At 39.1% G+C, this 16,664-nt stretch overlaps 1 protein-coding gene across 4 annotated transcripts; it reads right to left on the minus strand.

Moving 5' to 3' along the window:
* Positions 1–390: 390 nt before the first annotated feature.
* LOC134151695 (heterogeneous nuclear ribonucleoprotein M-like) lies at positions 391–16,528 on the minus strand. Of its 4 annotated transcripts, none has more exons than XM_062596483.1 (14): positions 16,457–16,525; positions 16,279–16,372; positions 13,662–13,859; positions 12,454–12,607; positions 11,257–11,306; positions 10,748–10,808; positions 9,228–9,329; positions 8,603–8,647; positions 8,126–8,200; positions 7,614–7,712; positions 4,845–4,898; positions 4,117–4,187; positions 3,767–3,818; positions 391–2,542 (listed from the first exon to the last, which is right to left on the minus strand). In XM_062596483.1, the coding sequence occupies exons 2-14, from the start codon at positions 16,354–16,356 to the stop codon at positions 2,379–2,381; spliced, it is 1,203 nt and encodes a 400-aa protein (XP_062452467.1). In that variant the 5' UTR covers positions 16,357–16,372; positions 16,457–16,525; the 3' UTR covers positions 391–2,378. The 4 variants fall into 4 exon arrangements, with proteins under 4 accessions (XP_062452467.1, XP_062452466.1, XP_062452463.1 ...); XM_062596482.1 differs by having other exon boundaries at positions 4,117–4,199; XM_062596479.1 differs by having other exon boundaries at positions 4,117–4,898; positions 16,457–16,528.
* Positions 16,529–16,664: the final 136 nt, after the last annotated feature.

Raw genomic sequence — 16,664 nt, forward strand, 5'->3', positions numbered from 1 at the left:
GCTCGGCTCGGCTCGGCTCGGCTCGGCGCAGCGCCGGAAAGCGCCGCCGAGCAAACCGAGAGGGAACGGAGGCTCCTGCGTGCTGGGAGCACGCCGACCCGGCACGAACAGCACTGACAGCTCCCGTCAGCGACAGAGCACGGGAAAGCGAAGGAAACAAGGCAGCGGTTTACCGGGCTCCCGTTTAGCCGCGGCTGCCTCGAAGCGAGGCCGGGGCAGCGGGCCCGCGGGGGCAGCGGCGAGGGGCAGCGGGCCCGCGGGGGCAGCGGCGAGGGGCAGAAAAAGCGAACCAGCCCCAGGTTAGAGTCCGCGAGAAACTCGTCTCACGCACCAGGTAGCCCGTCCCCATCTCAGCAGAAAGGCTAGCTACAATGAAAGTCAGAACAAAAGTTTAACTAACATCTCTTTTATTATGAAGTAAAATGCAGTATTTTTTTTTTCCTCTAAAGTACAAAGTATCAAGTGAAGTGTCTGCACATGTTCTCTCCAGCATACCACTCCGGAATGTCAGCAGCATCCTGAGATTCTCCTCAAAAGTTTTTCCAGCCACTATTCCTTCTCCTCTTCTTGTAGCAGCTCATCGTGTAGTGATCATTACCTACTCAACATACAGTTTATCGTTTACATTTTCTGCAGTAGCAAAGCTGGTTTGTTGTTCCTACACTTCTCTGCTACGTTTACCTTTCAGCAGTACAGCTGTGTGAGAGGAAACTGTTCATTAATGATGTATAATGTAAAATCTCAGTGAATTACAAACGAGTCTCTTGATTCAACAGTTTTACCCCACAAATACTTCTATCAGTACAACCAAGGGGAAATATACTGGGGAGAGAATGCACTGTTGGAAAAGGTGGGAAACTCTTATGCTGCCTTTTCTTGAGTAAGAATGGCAAGGTGAAGCTGTAACTCAGAACCCTGAAGTGTAGAGAAGACATTCTTGAACAGTAAGTTTTCATGAAACTTACTGCAGGGGCAAAGTGGAGAAAAGAGTTCTTAAGGAGACCAAAAGCTGCCAGTTACCAGGCTTTTTCTTTCCTTCCTCCCCGGCACAGTGTAGCTGTAAAAATTGTTCCAGTATCTAGTTCAATGAATTTTCCACATTTAAGACCTCCCACACCACTCCAGCCTTTGCAGCACAATTCAGTCATTAGGTATCACAGAGCACTCATCTCAGAAACAAGCCAGGAGACCTTTCACCGGAAGAAAACTTTGTTAAACTTCAGCCTATTGCACTAGATTAACACTTCAAATGTCTATCCTTTCTGACTGGGATACAGCTTGGATGACGTCTTTATGCAACAAAGCCTGTTCATGAATTTAATAAGCAGTCCTTGTGTCTCTCAGGCAGCAGAGTACTGCAGATAGAATCAAGGCCATTAAGGAGAACATTTATTCATTTCCTTTATTCATTTCCTGTTACTGTAACTAGAAGTTAGTCTTGGAACTTTTGCAGACCTCAAACAGAGGAAAGGGCAAGAAACTGTGTCTTTAGTATAAAATTTCAGCTCTCCCACCAAGAGAACTCCCCCCTCCAATCAATTTTAATTTCTGTAGCTGGACATTAAAACTGTACTTGTTGCAGGTATAAAATCCCATCTTTTCTCTTCACCTGCAGCAGCTGTTTCCCACTTACAGACTGTACTTTGCCCCTCACTGGAACTGACAAAACAGTGTGCATTGCCTCTGCTGAAATGGTCCACATTAGAAAGAACGTGTGTTTTTAATCTGTTTTCAGTTCAGGCCTTCAGAATGGCTCTGAGGCAACTGACAAGCAGGATTTTTTTTTGTCTTTTTTTTTTTTTCTAACAACCAGCCTTGCCACTGGAGAAAAATTTAAGTGACCAACTCCAGTTCTTTTGCTAGAATAATGCTAATCTACTACATCTTAATACAGGAAGAGAAGTCCCTCATACCCTGAAGACATTCAAATACTACTGCTAATATGCAAGTTATCATTTTAAAGACTGATTCATACCGTCATAAACTGACAACCGAGACGAACATTCCTTCTTGACACTTCACAGGAAATACAAGTTCTAGTTACTGAGCTCAGATTACAGGTATTTTTGCAAGCATAAGATGTGCTGCCAGTAACAGATGCAATGACTGAAAGCTTTAACTTGCATTTATTATCAAAGTCATACTGTTTACATCTGTAATGTCAACAAGATGCCACAACTACAAAAAAAGATTGTGCACATTGCAGTTTCAATGCAAAAACAGTAAAATGGAAATCCATTTGTTAAAAAAGTAATTAAAATTACTCCAGAAAGCAACTGAATTGTTTTAACACCTTTACATCCAGTCAAATTAAAATGGTTAACAAGAAAAATACAAATTCAACAAAAATCTGGTATAAGTCTTAAAAAGGCAACTACTTAAGCATTTCTATCAATTCGCACATCAATCTCCCTCCCACGAAGCTGTATCCCATTCATCATACGGCAGGCTCGCTCAGCTACTTCTGGGGACTCAAATCTAACCACACCACATCCTTTAGACTTCCCATTCTCCATCTTGATATCAGCATACAGCACATGACCTAAAAGAAAAAAAAGAAAAAAAAATTTCTTGTTTAACTTTACCACAGAACTCTGTATCAACTCTGACATTCTCTACCTTACAGGCAAGGGAAGTGGAAGTTTAAAAACTGCCATTACTTTGAAACTTTAAGCTGCAAGACAACTTTACCAAGTCACTCTTTTAAAGGAGCATACTCAGTTTAAAAGATGAATTAATTCAAACTGGTTCTCTTGAACTCAAATACCTGCATCAAAAGTAGCTGAAGGGAGCAAAGTGCAATCTAACAGCCCCCGTCCAGCTTGCCAACACTTAGTTAACATTGTAGCTAATGAGGCTGGAACTTGATTTTGCCATGAGGCAAGCAGCACCAGGTATCAAGGATGAAGGCTTGGGCAGTGACTATTGCCATGAAAAAAATCTCCCAAAATTTCAACAAGTCAGAACTTTATCCAACTAACTCTACAGTCCAGGGAAAACAAGTATTTTAAGTCTTGCTTTTCTGTTTTGCTCCTCTCTTGGTACCATAGCAAGCAGGAGACCAGAAAGGAAAGACATGCCCATGAAGTCTGAGAACCATTACGCTTTTTAAGGAAATGGCATAAAAAATTACCATATGATGCTTCTCAGTCCTCTAGAAGTATGTTTATTCCACAGTGCAACACTGGAAATTTGTCACTGTTGTAGTGAGCAGGATGTCTGTATGGGGTTAGCTTTACTAAAGCTAACATCAAACATCTCACAAGCTGAGCACACTAAACTTATCTATTATCAAGCTACATTCATAAATCCTTTCAGCCACCTGACTCCATGATGTATCTCAGCAGTTCTCAACGTTTGGCTCTTACTGAAAGAGCCTGATCCAATGTCCTGGGCTTACTTCAGTATCTCTATTTCTCATCTCTTTCTGCAACTGCAAAGAGGCTATCCACAGGGTAAAAATCAAGCTCTCCTAATTCTGAGATGGAGAAGAGAACAAAGCACTGAGCTGAGAAAGAGCATGTGTTGACTAGGTTATCAACTAGCCAGTCACAATATTCCTTTTCACCACTGCAGAACTCTAGCTGGCCTAGTGGAGATAAAAACACTGCAAATACTAGTGAAAGTTAACAGCCAGTATTTCCCCAAGTTTGAGTAAAATCTCAACTAAGATACTACTGTCAGGGACGTACAGTGCCAAAAGTTACTTTAAGTCATACCAGCTCTTACAGTAATTGGTAAAGACTGCCAAGACAAAATAACTTACCACATTCATTAAATTTATCTTTCAACATTTTCCATGTAAAATCAAAAGGCAGCTGTGAAAAAGAAGAATAGACCATTACTGAGGATTTACTGAATGACTTATCAGTACCACAACTCTCCAAAACAGTTTTTTCCATTCAGGGGCAGCCACAGTTCAGCATAATCACTTACAAACGAAGACAGTTTTCTCCTGTTGAAGACTGGCTTCAGCTCCCAAGAGCCTAACTAATTTTGCGTTGGGCAGCAGCCAGTATTATTCTAACCGAAGCCAACAAAGCACAGAGGTGGCCAACATCTCAGTACCATTAATTTCATGATCAATGAGGGAGAGGTAGGAAGAAGGCTACTCACATTTCTCACAAATATCTGACAGGCTTTTCTGGCCACCCCAGCTGCAGGTCCTCCAGTTCCTCCAAGGGAGCCTGCAAAATTGCCTGCAAAGTTTCCACGTTCCATATCCATTGTTCTTTCAAAATTGCTTCCCATTGCAAGTCCCATTCGATCTATGCCTGCTCCCATGCCCTGTCCCATAGCAGGACCCATTCTTTCCATATTAGTGGCTCCAATGCGCTCCAAGCCCATTCTCTCCATGCTAGCAGCACCCATGCGATCTATTCCTATTCTTTCCATAGGAGTGGCACCTATGCGATCCAAACCAGCTGGCATTCTCTCTATGACCTGACCCATTCCAGTTCCCATTCCAGCAGGGACCATACGCTCCATACCTATACCCATTCTATCCATGCCAGAACCCATACGTTCTACACCTGATCCCATTCTGTCCATAGTGGTACCGACACGATCAATGGCAGCACCCATTCTCTCAATACCAAAGCCTATTCCAGAACCCATTCTTTCTATGCCAGAACCCATTCTCTCAATAGCTGGGCCCATCCTCTCAATGTTAGGAGCAATGTGATCTATGCCCAGAGGGGCCATTCGATCAATTCCTGAACCCATTCGGTCCACATTGGAACTCATGCGATCCAAAACAAGACCCATCCTGTCTATTTCTGACCCTACTCTCTCCATCCCGTGCCCCATCCCGGAAGGTATTCTTTCTATTCCCGAGCCCATACGATCAATGCCAGGTGCCATCCTCTCAATCCCAGGAATGCTGGCATTTCCACCACCTGGAATACAACACATGGATTATCAGTAATGTAACATGGACAAAACCAAGCTGATATATATATTTGCATTCCCCAAATGCTTTAAGCTGTACTATTAACAGAAAAGTGACTGCATGCTGTGTGTTCTGTTGCTGCAGAATGTGAAGCAAAGCTGTATTTCAGGCCATAAGTGTGGTGGTGGTATTTACACAGACTATCATGGCACGGGGAGTAGTAATCTCATACACATACTACAGTTCAGAAGGAAAAAGTTCATCCCTTCTCCAAGATGTTTAACTTCCGTATACATGAAGATTTCAAAAGACAAGTGAAAAGATTCTGAAGGCGTATGCAGACCTCAGACAAAATCAGGGAGGCAAAGGTGGTATGTTACATTAAACTTTAGGTAGTATTTGTCCACTGAAGTACACCAGGGATAACGCAGCAAGGATAATCAATTAATAGATAAAATTACACTTCAAGCATTGATTGCTGGGAAGAGGAATGAAATTGCATCATCCTTGCTATGTAGCTCAAAAATTCCTTCTGCCAAGGAATTACAAGAGTGAGCTACAAGAAGTTACAAGAGTTACAGGAAAAGCCTCCCCAAACCTAAGAGTTATCTCTATCCACAGCTCTTAAAAATGGAGGGTAAAAAAAAAAAATCCATACAAGAATAGTATGACCATTACAAATTCACAAAGCATGCTTGGCCTTTTAATGTAGCAAGAAGCATAAGAAGGTTGCCCGTGCCACAAAATGTAAGTAGGAACACTGTTTCAAGATTTATGCCACAAAATCTTGACTAAGTTCTTCCAACTCTGCTACAGAATATTCTGCTTTCTACACGAAAAGGATCGCTTCCCTGTAGTTTAGGCCAATTTGCTGTTGTACAAAGGATCATAGCTTATTTATCAAATCAAGTTTAGCACTGCAGCTTTGTAGTAAAACCCTAAGCTTGATTACAGTTTGAGGGAAAGTCTTAAAATACCTGTGTGCTTAAACAGTTTAAAAACTATCTTGTTATTCTTCATTAAATACAACTATAAGATGAACCTATGCCTTAAGAAGACTGAAGCAACCACGTTTAAGAACAGCACTCATCTTGCTCCTGTTTTTTGAGCTTCAGGAATATCTTGTAAGGCAGAACGGTTTCAGGTTATATGACACCTGTATTTGAGCAAGCTTCTTTTTAAGAAAGGACAGCAACAAACATTTACTGTTTGTTCAGTGGAAAGCTAGTAACGTTGTATGTTTACTTTAGAGCCTCTCAGAAATCCCATGCAAGCAGGCAGAGCCAAATTTGGGTTATTTAAGTGCTGCGATTCAGTTATAAACCAAATAAAATTCCTTCTGTAAGTTGAAGAGTAAAGGCCTGCCTACTTTGGGACATTTGCATTCAGTTTTGTTTCAGAAATTCTACAGTTTTAAGTGACTGATTACTGTAGTCCAGTATTTCCAGAGTCAGCAGGTAGCTTGCTAGGAAGCTAGACATTACACAGTGGGAAGAAGTAGGATTTTGTTGACAATATCCCACCTTCTCAACAGTAGCACTTCAAAAATGGGCAGCTGTCAGTGAAGCATAATCTAAAAATAGTTCTCTTATTTTTCTAGTGCTCCTCCTTTTTTTCCAGAAGTGTTTTAATGAGTGCAATAACATGGCTTACCTATTTAAAGATTATCTCCCAGAAAGTTATTTTTGACTGTACTACGCTATATCAAGAAACGATAATGCAACGTGTTACAATCAGTGCATTGCTGCTTTAAGTTCTGGAAGTTTTTAAAGTCAGGCTGTATTGCTTTGCAACCTCACTTCTAAAGGATTTTGTCCTTTTGAATGACTAAAGTAAGATTCCTCTCCCCTTGCAGCTGAGATCCAGTTTTACAAAACCAGACCTCTGAGTTCTGCCAGCAACAACGTAGCACATTTTGCTTTAAGAATGAATTTAAGTTAGATCAATAAAGCACAGCAATAGCAGAACAATCTAAGGAGAGGTTAACATACTAGCAACTGGCAGAATCAAACTGTACACATGAGGAACAGATGCTCATGGAAGACATTAAAATGTTCAAGTTCTGAAGCTTTCCATGAAGTATAATACTTTTTGCCATCTCCAAGCTACTACAGCCACAGAAAAGCACTGCTCTACTTGCTCAGTTCAAGTACTATTTTGTACTACATTATTTGCTATGCTGATAGTCTTCCTTTCCCACTGAGTTTCAGAAGGAAAGATCCACATTAAGAGCACAAAGTTTAGTACTACATGAATTCCTGAAGCTGCATAGTAATGGTGTTCTCTTCAGTGATTTGATGCATGAGGCTACACCAGGTTCCTGCAATGTCTGGGAGGAAGGCAAAGAAATTAAGGTTATACCCATTTCCCCTCCCAGCTGTCTTGGCTGCAAACTATGTTACAGGCTTGGGAACGCATCAGTCAATTTTCCTCTTTGCCATGCACAAATATGGAAGTTTAGTATGAAATTTCAGGACACAAGGCAGTTTACTACACAGCCAGAAAGATTCCCTTTTCCTATCAGGCTCCCGTTACACAGCACATTACAAATCACTACTGGTTATATAGCTGTCTTATATATAGTTCATAGGAGTTTGATCAAAAAGTACTACAGAAGCTCTTTAAAAAATTTAGTCTGTTAGATTAGAACAGAGTATGCATGATTTTTTATGTATAGTTCAGCTAGGACACATACTAGAATTCCTTATCATAGCGTACTTACCTATTCCTCTCTCCAAGGTTTCTCCAAAACTACGGGACATTCCCATTTCATTTCTTCCAAATTCTCTCTCAAATCCTCCACCCATTGCACGATCCATCTCTGTAAAAATTAAGTTTAATATGTTCTTCAGGGTATCTTTAACCTTGAAAAAATTAGGCCTAATGCAGCAGTAAGGCAAAGTTTTATCATGCCTCTTGAGACAAGAAATGGGACTCATCTCAATACACAGACATCCACATTTGAGGCAGTCACTTTGCTCTTAAGTTTTTTTTTCTGTTGAATACAGACATAGTGTAGTTTATCTCATTCTAAAACAGCCTTCAAGACAGTCCCAATACATTACTCTTTCTATGATTTAGAGGCCACGAGGAATTTGCGAATACTGTGTCATCTGTAAGCCCAGAGTTCTTCCAATAAAAGTTGGGGAAAGGAAACGGGCCAACCTAGAGAGTTTCCTCAGTACTAAACTTTCAGAGATTACGTGGAATCTGATAAAAAAATCAAATACCTACCGCTCATTCTGCCCATGTTCATTCCAGCTGGAAAGCGACCAATGTTTTCCATGCCACCAAAAGGACCTTCCATTCCTGAAATGAAATATTCGACAGCAATACTTTAGTGATGTTTTGTGGAAACAGCTTATCTCGTGAAGTGTAAATGCTAAGTTGAAAAACATTTCCACAGGCACCAAGATAACTTTAACACACATTCACAAGACGTGACCAAATTCTGACCAGACTGTTTTATCTCCTAAACCAATGGCAATTTTAACAAGTCAAATGACTAAAGCACTGGTCATGCTTTCTCTGAAAATTTAACACTTCTCCATACACTTGTATATGCCACATCACAGCAGTTTTAATACTCAAAAGGAGTCATTACTAAATTGGTGAAAATTACTAATTTGGTGAAAATTTTAAGTTTACATGACTTTCAGGCAGTCCAAGCTATATACATCAAAACAATAACAAAAAACACACACAGCTTACCTCCCATTTTATTCATTCCAAAGCCCATGCCTTCCATTCCCATTCCTCAAAATAAAAGAGAGAGCTTTATATAGCAGATATAATTCTACAAAAATTCAGCCATTAGACTGGCTGTACAAAGAGACCATATAGCATGTCCACTGTTTGGACTGAAGAGTTTACACAGGACAGCTCTGAATAGAGCACAAAGTTCCTTCTTAGGGGGTAAAAGCAGCAAAGGGAAAAACCCACAGGCATTCACAAACTGAAAGCTGAATGTGTGCTACATTTTTGGTGGCTCTTTAAAATTTTTGCTATTTAAATATATCCTAAACACAGATTTGCAAGCCCACTGACAAATATTAAGGATGACAGATGGTTTTAAAATTTTATTGTATATTTGCAGTGTTTGCTGCTCATGCTCAAGAGTCAGGAAGTGAGAGCTGCCTTGACCATGGTGAAAAAAATGGAGCAATCTGTTTAGTTCAAGTTTCCCTTACCAAGCTCAATATTTAGCTCAACAAAAACCCAATTGCCTTTAACACTCCTAATACACTTCAACTTTTTGTTTTGGCAAAACACAGCTATCTACCTTCTATATAGCTTAAAGCTCTCATGAAACAAAGCATAGGAGTAATCTTCTTACCTCCAGGTCCCATGTTGCCCATTCCCATGCCTTTGTTTAAATGATTTGCATCAATAGGTTGACCTCCAGGTCCTAATCCCATGCCAATACCACCAAGACCATCTGAAGAAAATATTCAGATATCAAAAAAGCCTTGTTTCCATAGTTTGTCAAAACAGCAAGTTTTATTCTTAAGTAATTGATTTCCATTCTCTAAAAAGCTTGCTGTGTTCCCACCTCTAGGTCTGTACTTGTAGCATGAAAGCATATACTAAAACCAGAGTAATGTGTCTTGAAGTAGACTAGAAAACTATCTCAAATATTCCTTTTCATCTTCCACTCTCTATATGGCTATTGAGAAAACTCGCTTTTGTGTGCACGTGTGTGTGTGCGCGTGTGTGTTTTTGAGCTGACTCCTGAAAAAATATCCGGCTAGAACACTGCTTTCCTCATTTTATTTTGTGATGCAACTCCTCAAGCTAAGGAGAACTGAGTGGGCAATTTAGCATAAAAGACTTCCAAACTTTGCAGAATATTATCCTTGATTGATAAAAAGCTTATTTCCACCTTGACCAAACATCTTCCCTTGTAGGTAAGAATTTAAATAATCAAAGATCCATCTATCATTAGATAGCCACCTATATAATCCAGAGCACACAGCCAGCCTCTCCCCTGAGCAAAGGAAGTATATCATTCCCAAATTTTTTTGGGATTGATTTTGTATCTACCTCTACCCAAATGACTTAAGGGTTCCCAAGTCCAAAGAAAGAACAAAAGAAACACCACTCCTATTTCCCTCATACTTATCAGGAAGAAAACTCTGCTTGTACTTACAAACATCTTAAAAGAATTGTTTACCAATGAGACTAGGACTTCTTCCTTTATTTCTTAAAAAAATGAACTTGGGAAGTTTTGAATCTTGTTTTACAACAACACAACTTATCACTCACTTTTTTTCTTAAAAAAAAGAGGGCCATCATGGCTTTTGGATTACAACTGAGAAACTTGGAAGTTTAAGAACATGAATGCAACACTGTTTTAACACAACCCAGCTATGAGGCGAAAAAGAAGGATCCAAAAAAGGCAAGGAGAAACTCTGCATTACTATTTCCTCTTTTGATATTATTCTGACAATTTGGATTCTAGTTTTCAAAAGGCTGAGCTAGAATTTTATGGGGACCAGGTTCTAAAAAAGTAGATGGCCTCAAGTTTAAAAAAGCGCTTAACTTTTTAGGTGGGTTCTATTTATTCATCTCTTCCTCCTAAGGATCCTGGGCTACAAGAGCACTACCTCTTAAGCCCAGTTTTCCCGTTCCTAAGGGGCACTATTAGCAACTCAGCTTTGTTTGCCAGCAGACTCCAATTCAGTAATACATGTAATCTGCATAATATTCAGTAATACATGTAAATATAAAGGAAGCTTCTCTAAATGCAGTGCTGAGAGCAAAATACTTTCAGATAACGTCTTGTGCTGTAAACATTCAAGTTGCTGCACAGCAAACTAAAACCTTAAGGGCCTCAGTCACACAGAAGAGACTTACGAGGAAGTTGTTGAGGTCGCTCTGGAGGAAAGAAGTCTCCCTTTGGAAAAGCTCGTTCATCCTAGATATAATTAAATACATTAAACAAACAAACAAAACAAAAAAACCAAAGCATTTCTTGCTCTTCTAGGCAGAAGGTAGGCTAGAATCTCATACAAACTTCAAACAAAATTGCTTTAGCCTTGCATTCCTATCTTTACTGTATCTGTGATTTTTTTCTAGCAAAAAAATCAGAAATAATATTCTGTAGGTTGTTTTGGACTGTGCGGGTTTATATCACTAGGAATTAGGCCAATCTTTATGTAGAATTCACATTTACTTTCATATTTCAACCCGTAAGCTAAAACTGAGATGCAAAATACCTGGCTACATACCAGCTCCTTTCTCCTAACTACTTACTTCTTCTGCTTACCCAGAACACTATAAGACACAACCTTAAAGTCATACACCATCCAAAACCAGGAGTACATTATCAGTCCGAAGAGCAATAAGAATTTGAATGTACTTACCATTTTTACATGCATTGGTCTGTCAAACAGCAGCTGGCCATTGAACATTGCTATTATTTCGTTAAAGATTATCTTTCAAGTGCTGGAACCACCCAAAGTCTCAAACGTCTAAGTGCTTCTGATGCAGAGCACAAAAACCCAGTCACAGAACCACATCCCTCCAGCTTGCTTCTTACACTGCCACTCACAGGTTATCTACAAGCCTTCTGCCTTCTCAAAAATTAAAAGGCTTCCAAATCCAATTACTGAGTATTTAAAGAATGTCTTTAATTTAAAACATCAGTCACAAAAATACTCTCTGGCCAAGGTTAAAGTCATTAAGACATCATATGAAATGAGCCTGCATGTCTCCAAACCAGTCTAGATGCTTAAGTGTTTCATCAATATGTTTAGATATTTTGAACATGAAAATAAGATGCTTAAGTCCAACATTCCCAAATCAATGAATATACAAATATCACATGATTCACTGAAGTGGCTTACTTCAGAATTTAGTCAACTCTCTCATATGTCAAGAGCTGAACTGAAAATATGTAACCAGCAGTCTCAACTTCTTAGGTTCATAAGGAAAAAGAAATCAATACTCAAGCAGCCAAAAACACTTTTTTGGGGGGAGAGGAGGTTATTTTTCTCCTTTCCACACTGCAGTCTCAGTTGAGAGACCATGCACACAGTAAGCCATCTGTACATAGGTGTTTTTAGAAGACTGCTATACATACCAAACCAGAACTTCCACCATGTAAAGATACACTAGTCAGGGGAACACACGAGGTCAAGCTTTTCTACACTGCAGATGGATCTACTGCACTCCCTCTTCATCTCCATTACAGAAATTTAAAGCAAATCTTTTCTTATAAACTGCATTTAAGTACTAGCTACAATAGAGACTGAAATTTCACATTTGAGCTGGAAATGCATTGCCCCATATGGGAAAGGGAATCCACTTAGTCATCTGAGAAAAGAAAACCCACTATTTTAAGCTGGGCTTTTTTCTCTTTTTCAATTTTCCTTACATTCTCAATCCACTGCAATGTCTTCATTTCCCACAGTGTGGCAATTCTCTCAGTTGTAATACAGCAAAAATCATACTTTCATCCTCCTTTATTTACTGACAGTTACCTACTAATTCATGAAAGCTGGTATAGGAAATACTAGTAAGTTTGCCTACTGTTTACCATTATTATTCTTCAAGGATACATATAGCCTGAACAGCCTCTATAGCTTGCTCAAAAGTGACAGTGCCAATTCCACGACTTTTGCCATCTTTATCTTCTAGTATGTCTGCCCGAACCACAACACCAGCCATGCTGAATACTTCTTTCAGTTTCTTCCAACCAACTTTGTAATCCAACTGGAAGACAAGTGATACCAGAAGTATGAATAAAGTTTTCCATCAAAAAAGAAAAGAAAAAAAAGAAAATATTCTTAAGTTTACTTTCCTAGTATCAGCAGTCTTGAGAACAATCAAATGCCAACAGAGGCAGGATAAAATTTAAGTAACAGAGAATACCACAAAACTTGAACAAAACCGAGAACATCGGATCAAAAATACACATTATCAAACATCAAAACAGATAGGATATGTCATCATTTTGTAACATCAGTTGCACAGAGAACTACAAAATAATTTAGGTTGGAAAGGACCTCTGGAGATCATCTAGTCCAACTCCCTACTCAAGCTCGAAAGTGGCCTAAGTAGGTCAGGTGGCCCATGGCCATGTCCAGTCAATTCCTGAATACCTTCAAGGATAGCGATTCTATACCCTCTCTCAGAAACTGTCCATTATTTGATGAGCCTCATGGTAAAGAGACTAGGACTTTTATTTAACTGTATCTAACAGGAATTTTCCATGTTCCAATTTTTGTCTGATGCCCTCCATCCTATTGCTGTGCACCTCTGAGAAGAGACTGGCTCTATCTTTTGACTGGTATTAAAGTCTCTCCTTTCAATGCTTTCTTTTTATGCTGAACAAACCCAGGTTCCTCAGCCTATCTTCATGTTTCCCAGTTTCCTGTGCAGCTTGGTCAATGACCTTATGCTCTAGTCAATTTTTTCTCTTCTACCTTCAGACAGCTTTTCCTTCACTGATCAAGTTTAATTTTAGTATTTGATAATGTCACATGTACAGTTAGGTCTAAAGACTCAGGGAAGAACAAATTGTCTGCTTCTTGTCTTGTTTCTACACTATTTCTGTGACAAAGGTATTGCTACCATGGGAAAAACATCTCACTTATTTTTCATATGAAGTGGAAGTTTGTTTCCACTCAGAAGAGAGCAGAACTAGTCACAGAATAAACTACTACTCAGTTTTACTGCAACAGAGATGATTCTTGACTTCTCCCCTAATCCACTAAATTTAATTCAGTTAAGGCCCAGATCTGTTCTCAGATCACATACTACTTACATTTGCAACAAATACAGTGCTTCCTAATCTCCCTGCCTGTAAGGCATGAATGATCTCGTTGGGTATGTTGGGATTGTTCAGTATACTAGGTGGGATATTGATCATTCCAGGGCCACCTGGGCCTGGACCAATACCCATTCCACCAGCTGCTGCCATGACCTTCTGCATTGCTCTCCTCGCATGCTCACCATCAGGATCCTACAAAAAACAGAAACAAACATATTTAGTTCCTCTATATTCCCATAAATACATGGGGACTCAATGGCACGACTAAAACGGACAAAAGAAGGAGTTTCTCTGTCTTCAGGGCTATCTACTCCCCATGGATATGCTGCCAACTATTTCACACATCATAGCCACCTGTCAAAACATTCTTAAATCGGTGTACTGGTAACCTTCAAGTTTGCAAGCTACTCCTTTTGATTAATTCACTGACTCCAAGAATGTTTTATCTATTATTCAACACTGAAGATAAACTTCATAGTTTGTTCACATTTGTTCCTATAAATTCAGAATGGCAACGGCAAGGTATTGAAAGATAAATGCCAGTTGCCTTTTGGAATCTTCAAAACAATGCTATAACTCATTTATCTTAAAGTGCATGCAATGTCAGTAAGAGACATTTGGGCAACCTCCCCTTCCCTTCCCTCCCCCCTCCCTTTAAATACAGCTTTTAAACTAAAATCATGCTAAGATATGCCCCTATTTGTGCTGAATCTCATGATTTTAGTACACACTAGAGAACATAAAGAACAAAGACTTCAAGGCAGAAAAAAAGATTGCCACTTTGTTTCAGACAGAAAGTGAAAAGTACCCACACAATACAAGGTAAATCTATGTTACAATGCAAAATTTCTAACTAAGTATTCAGTGAGCCAAACATGGCAGCATCACAAGTCTGCTAAGGAAAGCGAAGCCACACATAGATTTAGCTTGCAATACAAAGATCCATTAAAAATCCTCCCTATTTAAGTGAATTTAATCTTGAACTGAATTTCAAGAATAAGCAAAAGTACATTTTGAAAACAGGAGAAAGGATAGCTTTCACAAAGTTATTTCAGAAAAATATCAGTGGTATCAAAACAGCAAACAACACAGAGTGAATACAAGTCAAAACTCAGTGTAAATTTCCTATTTCACTGTTAAATTAAGGTGTGGCTTAAAATCAGATTGGTTCCAACAAAGCCTAAAGCAGCAGTTACAAAACTAAAGCCTTATGTTCAGGGAGAGACCTTTATGCTGCCTCATAACTTTTGTCACCTAATTTCATGTTCTTCAGTAGGGAGCTAGCAAACATGGCAGTCAGCAGAACTTATGTTAACGGTCATCCACAATAACTCAATTCATTCTATACAGCCAGACCGTGGCACATGCCTGGGTTAAATGTTGCTAAAAATCCCTCAAACCAGTAAAATGCTCCTAAGGCAATTTCAAGAGTCATTTGTGTCCTGTTCATTCCATATAAACAGGAATGTTCAAGTTTAACAACAGTTTAAGGAAGAGTTTAGCAAACTAGAACTACCTCTTTTCAAGGACTGATAACAAAAAGGGGGGGAAGGGGCAACCTGACTTCCTGTATTAATGGTTTATCATTAACAGAAAGACATTCATGTCATGACCCCTTTTGAAGAAGCCTTTCTTTCCAAAGGCCCCTTGGAAAGGTCAGTACCTGATGAATTCCAGACAAAACTACTACTTTCTAATCTTCAGTATCACCTCTTCCTTCAAGGACAGGGAGAAGCCAATAGTTCAAGGAGTGCTTGCAGCCAGAAGCAGGCTGCTGCCCCAGGAAATCATTATCCTGCTTGCAATCAATGCTGCCAGATATGGGAAGTGCTGTCACTTACTGTATCCATCCTTCGTTTCAACTGCTCCTCAAACTGCACGAAGAAGCACTTGCTAAGGACAGACCTCCTGCACACATATACCCCATCTTATGCATATGCAGACACATCTTCTCCCAGTATTTAGAAAGCATGCAGTTTTCTTAGCTAAGAATATAGCTCATATACCATATGGCCATGAGTCAATGCTAATACTGCTGACCATTTAAAAAGACCTTCAACACAGCTACAGGATCTAAGCTACTGCAAGCAAGTTTTAAATTTGTCAATAAATAAATATTAATGCATGATATAGTTAAGCATGTCATTCTAAAAAACAAAATGGAAATAAATCTTCAAAATGTTTCAGAGACAAAGCTTCTCTGTGTAGTTGTTTGTAGCATACATGCGTTATGATGCATAATTAAAACAGAAAGCAGTCAATAAAGAACAAACAGTACTTACACAGGTTTCTTTTCCAAATCATTAAATAAGAAAGTATACCTTCAGTTAAAGTCAAGATCTTGCTTTTTCTCTTCTAGTTATGCATTACTATCATCAGCCCCTATTCCTTAAATCAAGTTTATTCTTGATAATCATGTTCAACCTCATTCAGGAACATATGCCAATGGCAAAAACAATAAAAAAAAGTTGGTCTGTTTTCTAATTCTATTTGATGAACCCTACTTTAAGTATTCTTATCTGCAAATTAGTCAGCCATGAAACTTGAGTAAGAACAATCCCTTCACTTTAAAATGCAAGATACTGAAAGAGCAGATACAAGTCTTTCTTACTTCTTTCACTTTCAATGGTCTTCCACCAAGGCTATGTTTGTTCAAAACCTCTGCAGCCTTTTTCATGCTTTCTTCCATCTTGAATTCAACAACACTGTGGAGATACAAGACAGCTAAGAACACTGCTTACAGCTTGGAGTTTCCCCATTTCTTGCTACGAACTGATAAGTGAACTTACGCGCATCCCTGACGAGATGATTTCACAGGCGAAATAACAAGGAAGAGAAGAGGGGGAAAAAAAAGAAGAAAAAAGTAAGTAAAAGCACAAAATACAAAACAAATGATTTTTAAGTCCAATTACATTAGTTAACCCTAATAGCAAAAATAAATGTAATCTTACCCAGTAAGGCCTTCATTACTTGAATTCCATAAGATAAAATTTTTTA

Source organism: Rhea pennata, chromosome 27 (genome assembly GCF_028389875.1).
Source record: "Rhea pennata isolate bPtePen1 chromosome 27, bPtePen1.pri, whole genome shotgun sequence".
Taxonomy (NCBI): domain Eukaryota; kingdom Metazoa; phylum Chordata; class Aves; order Rheiformes; family Rheidae; genus Rhea; species Rhea pennata.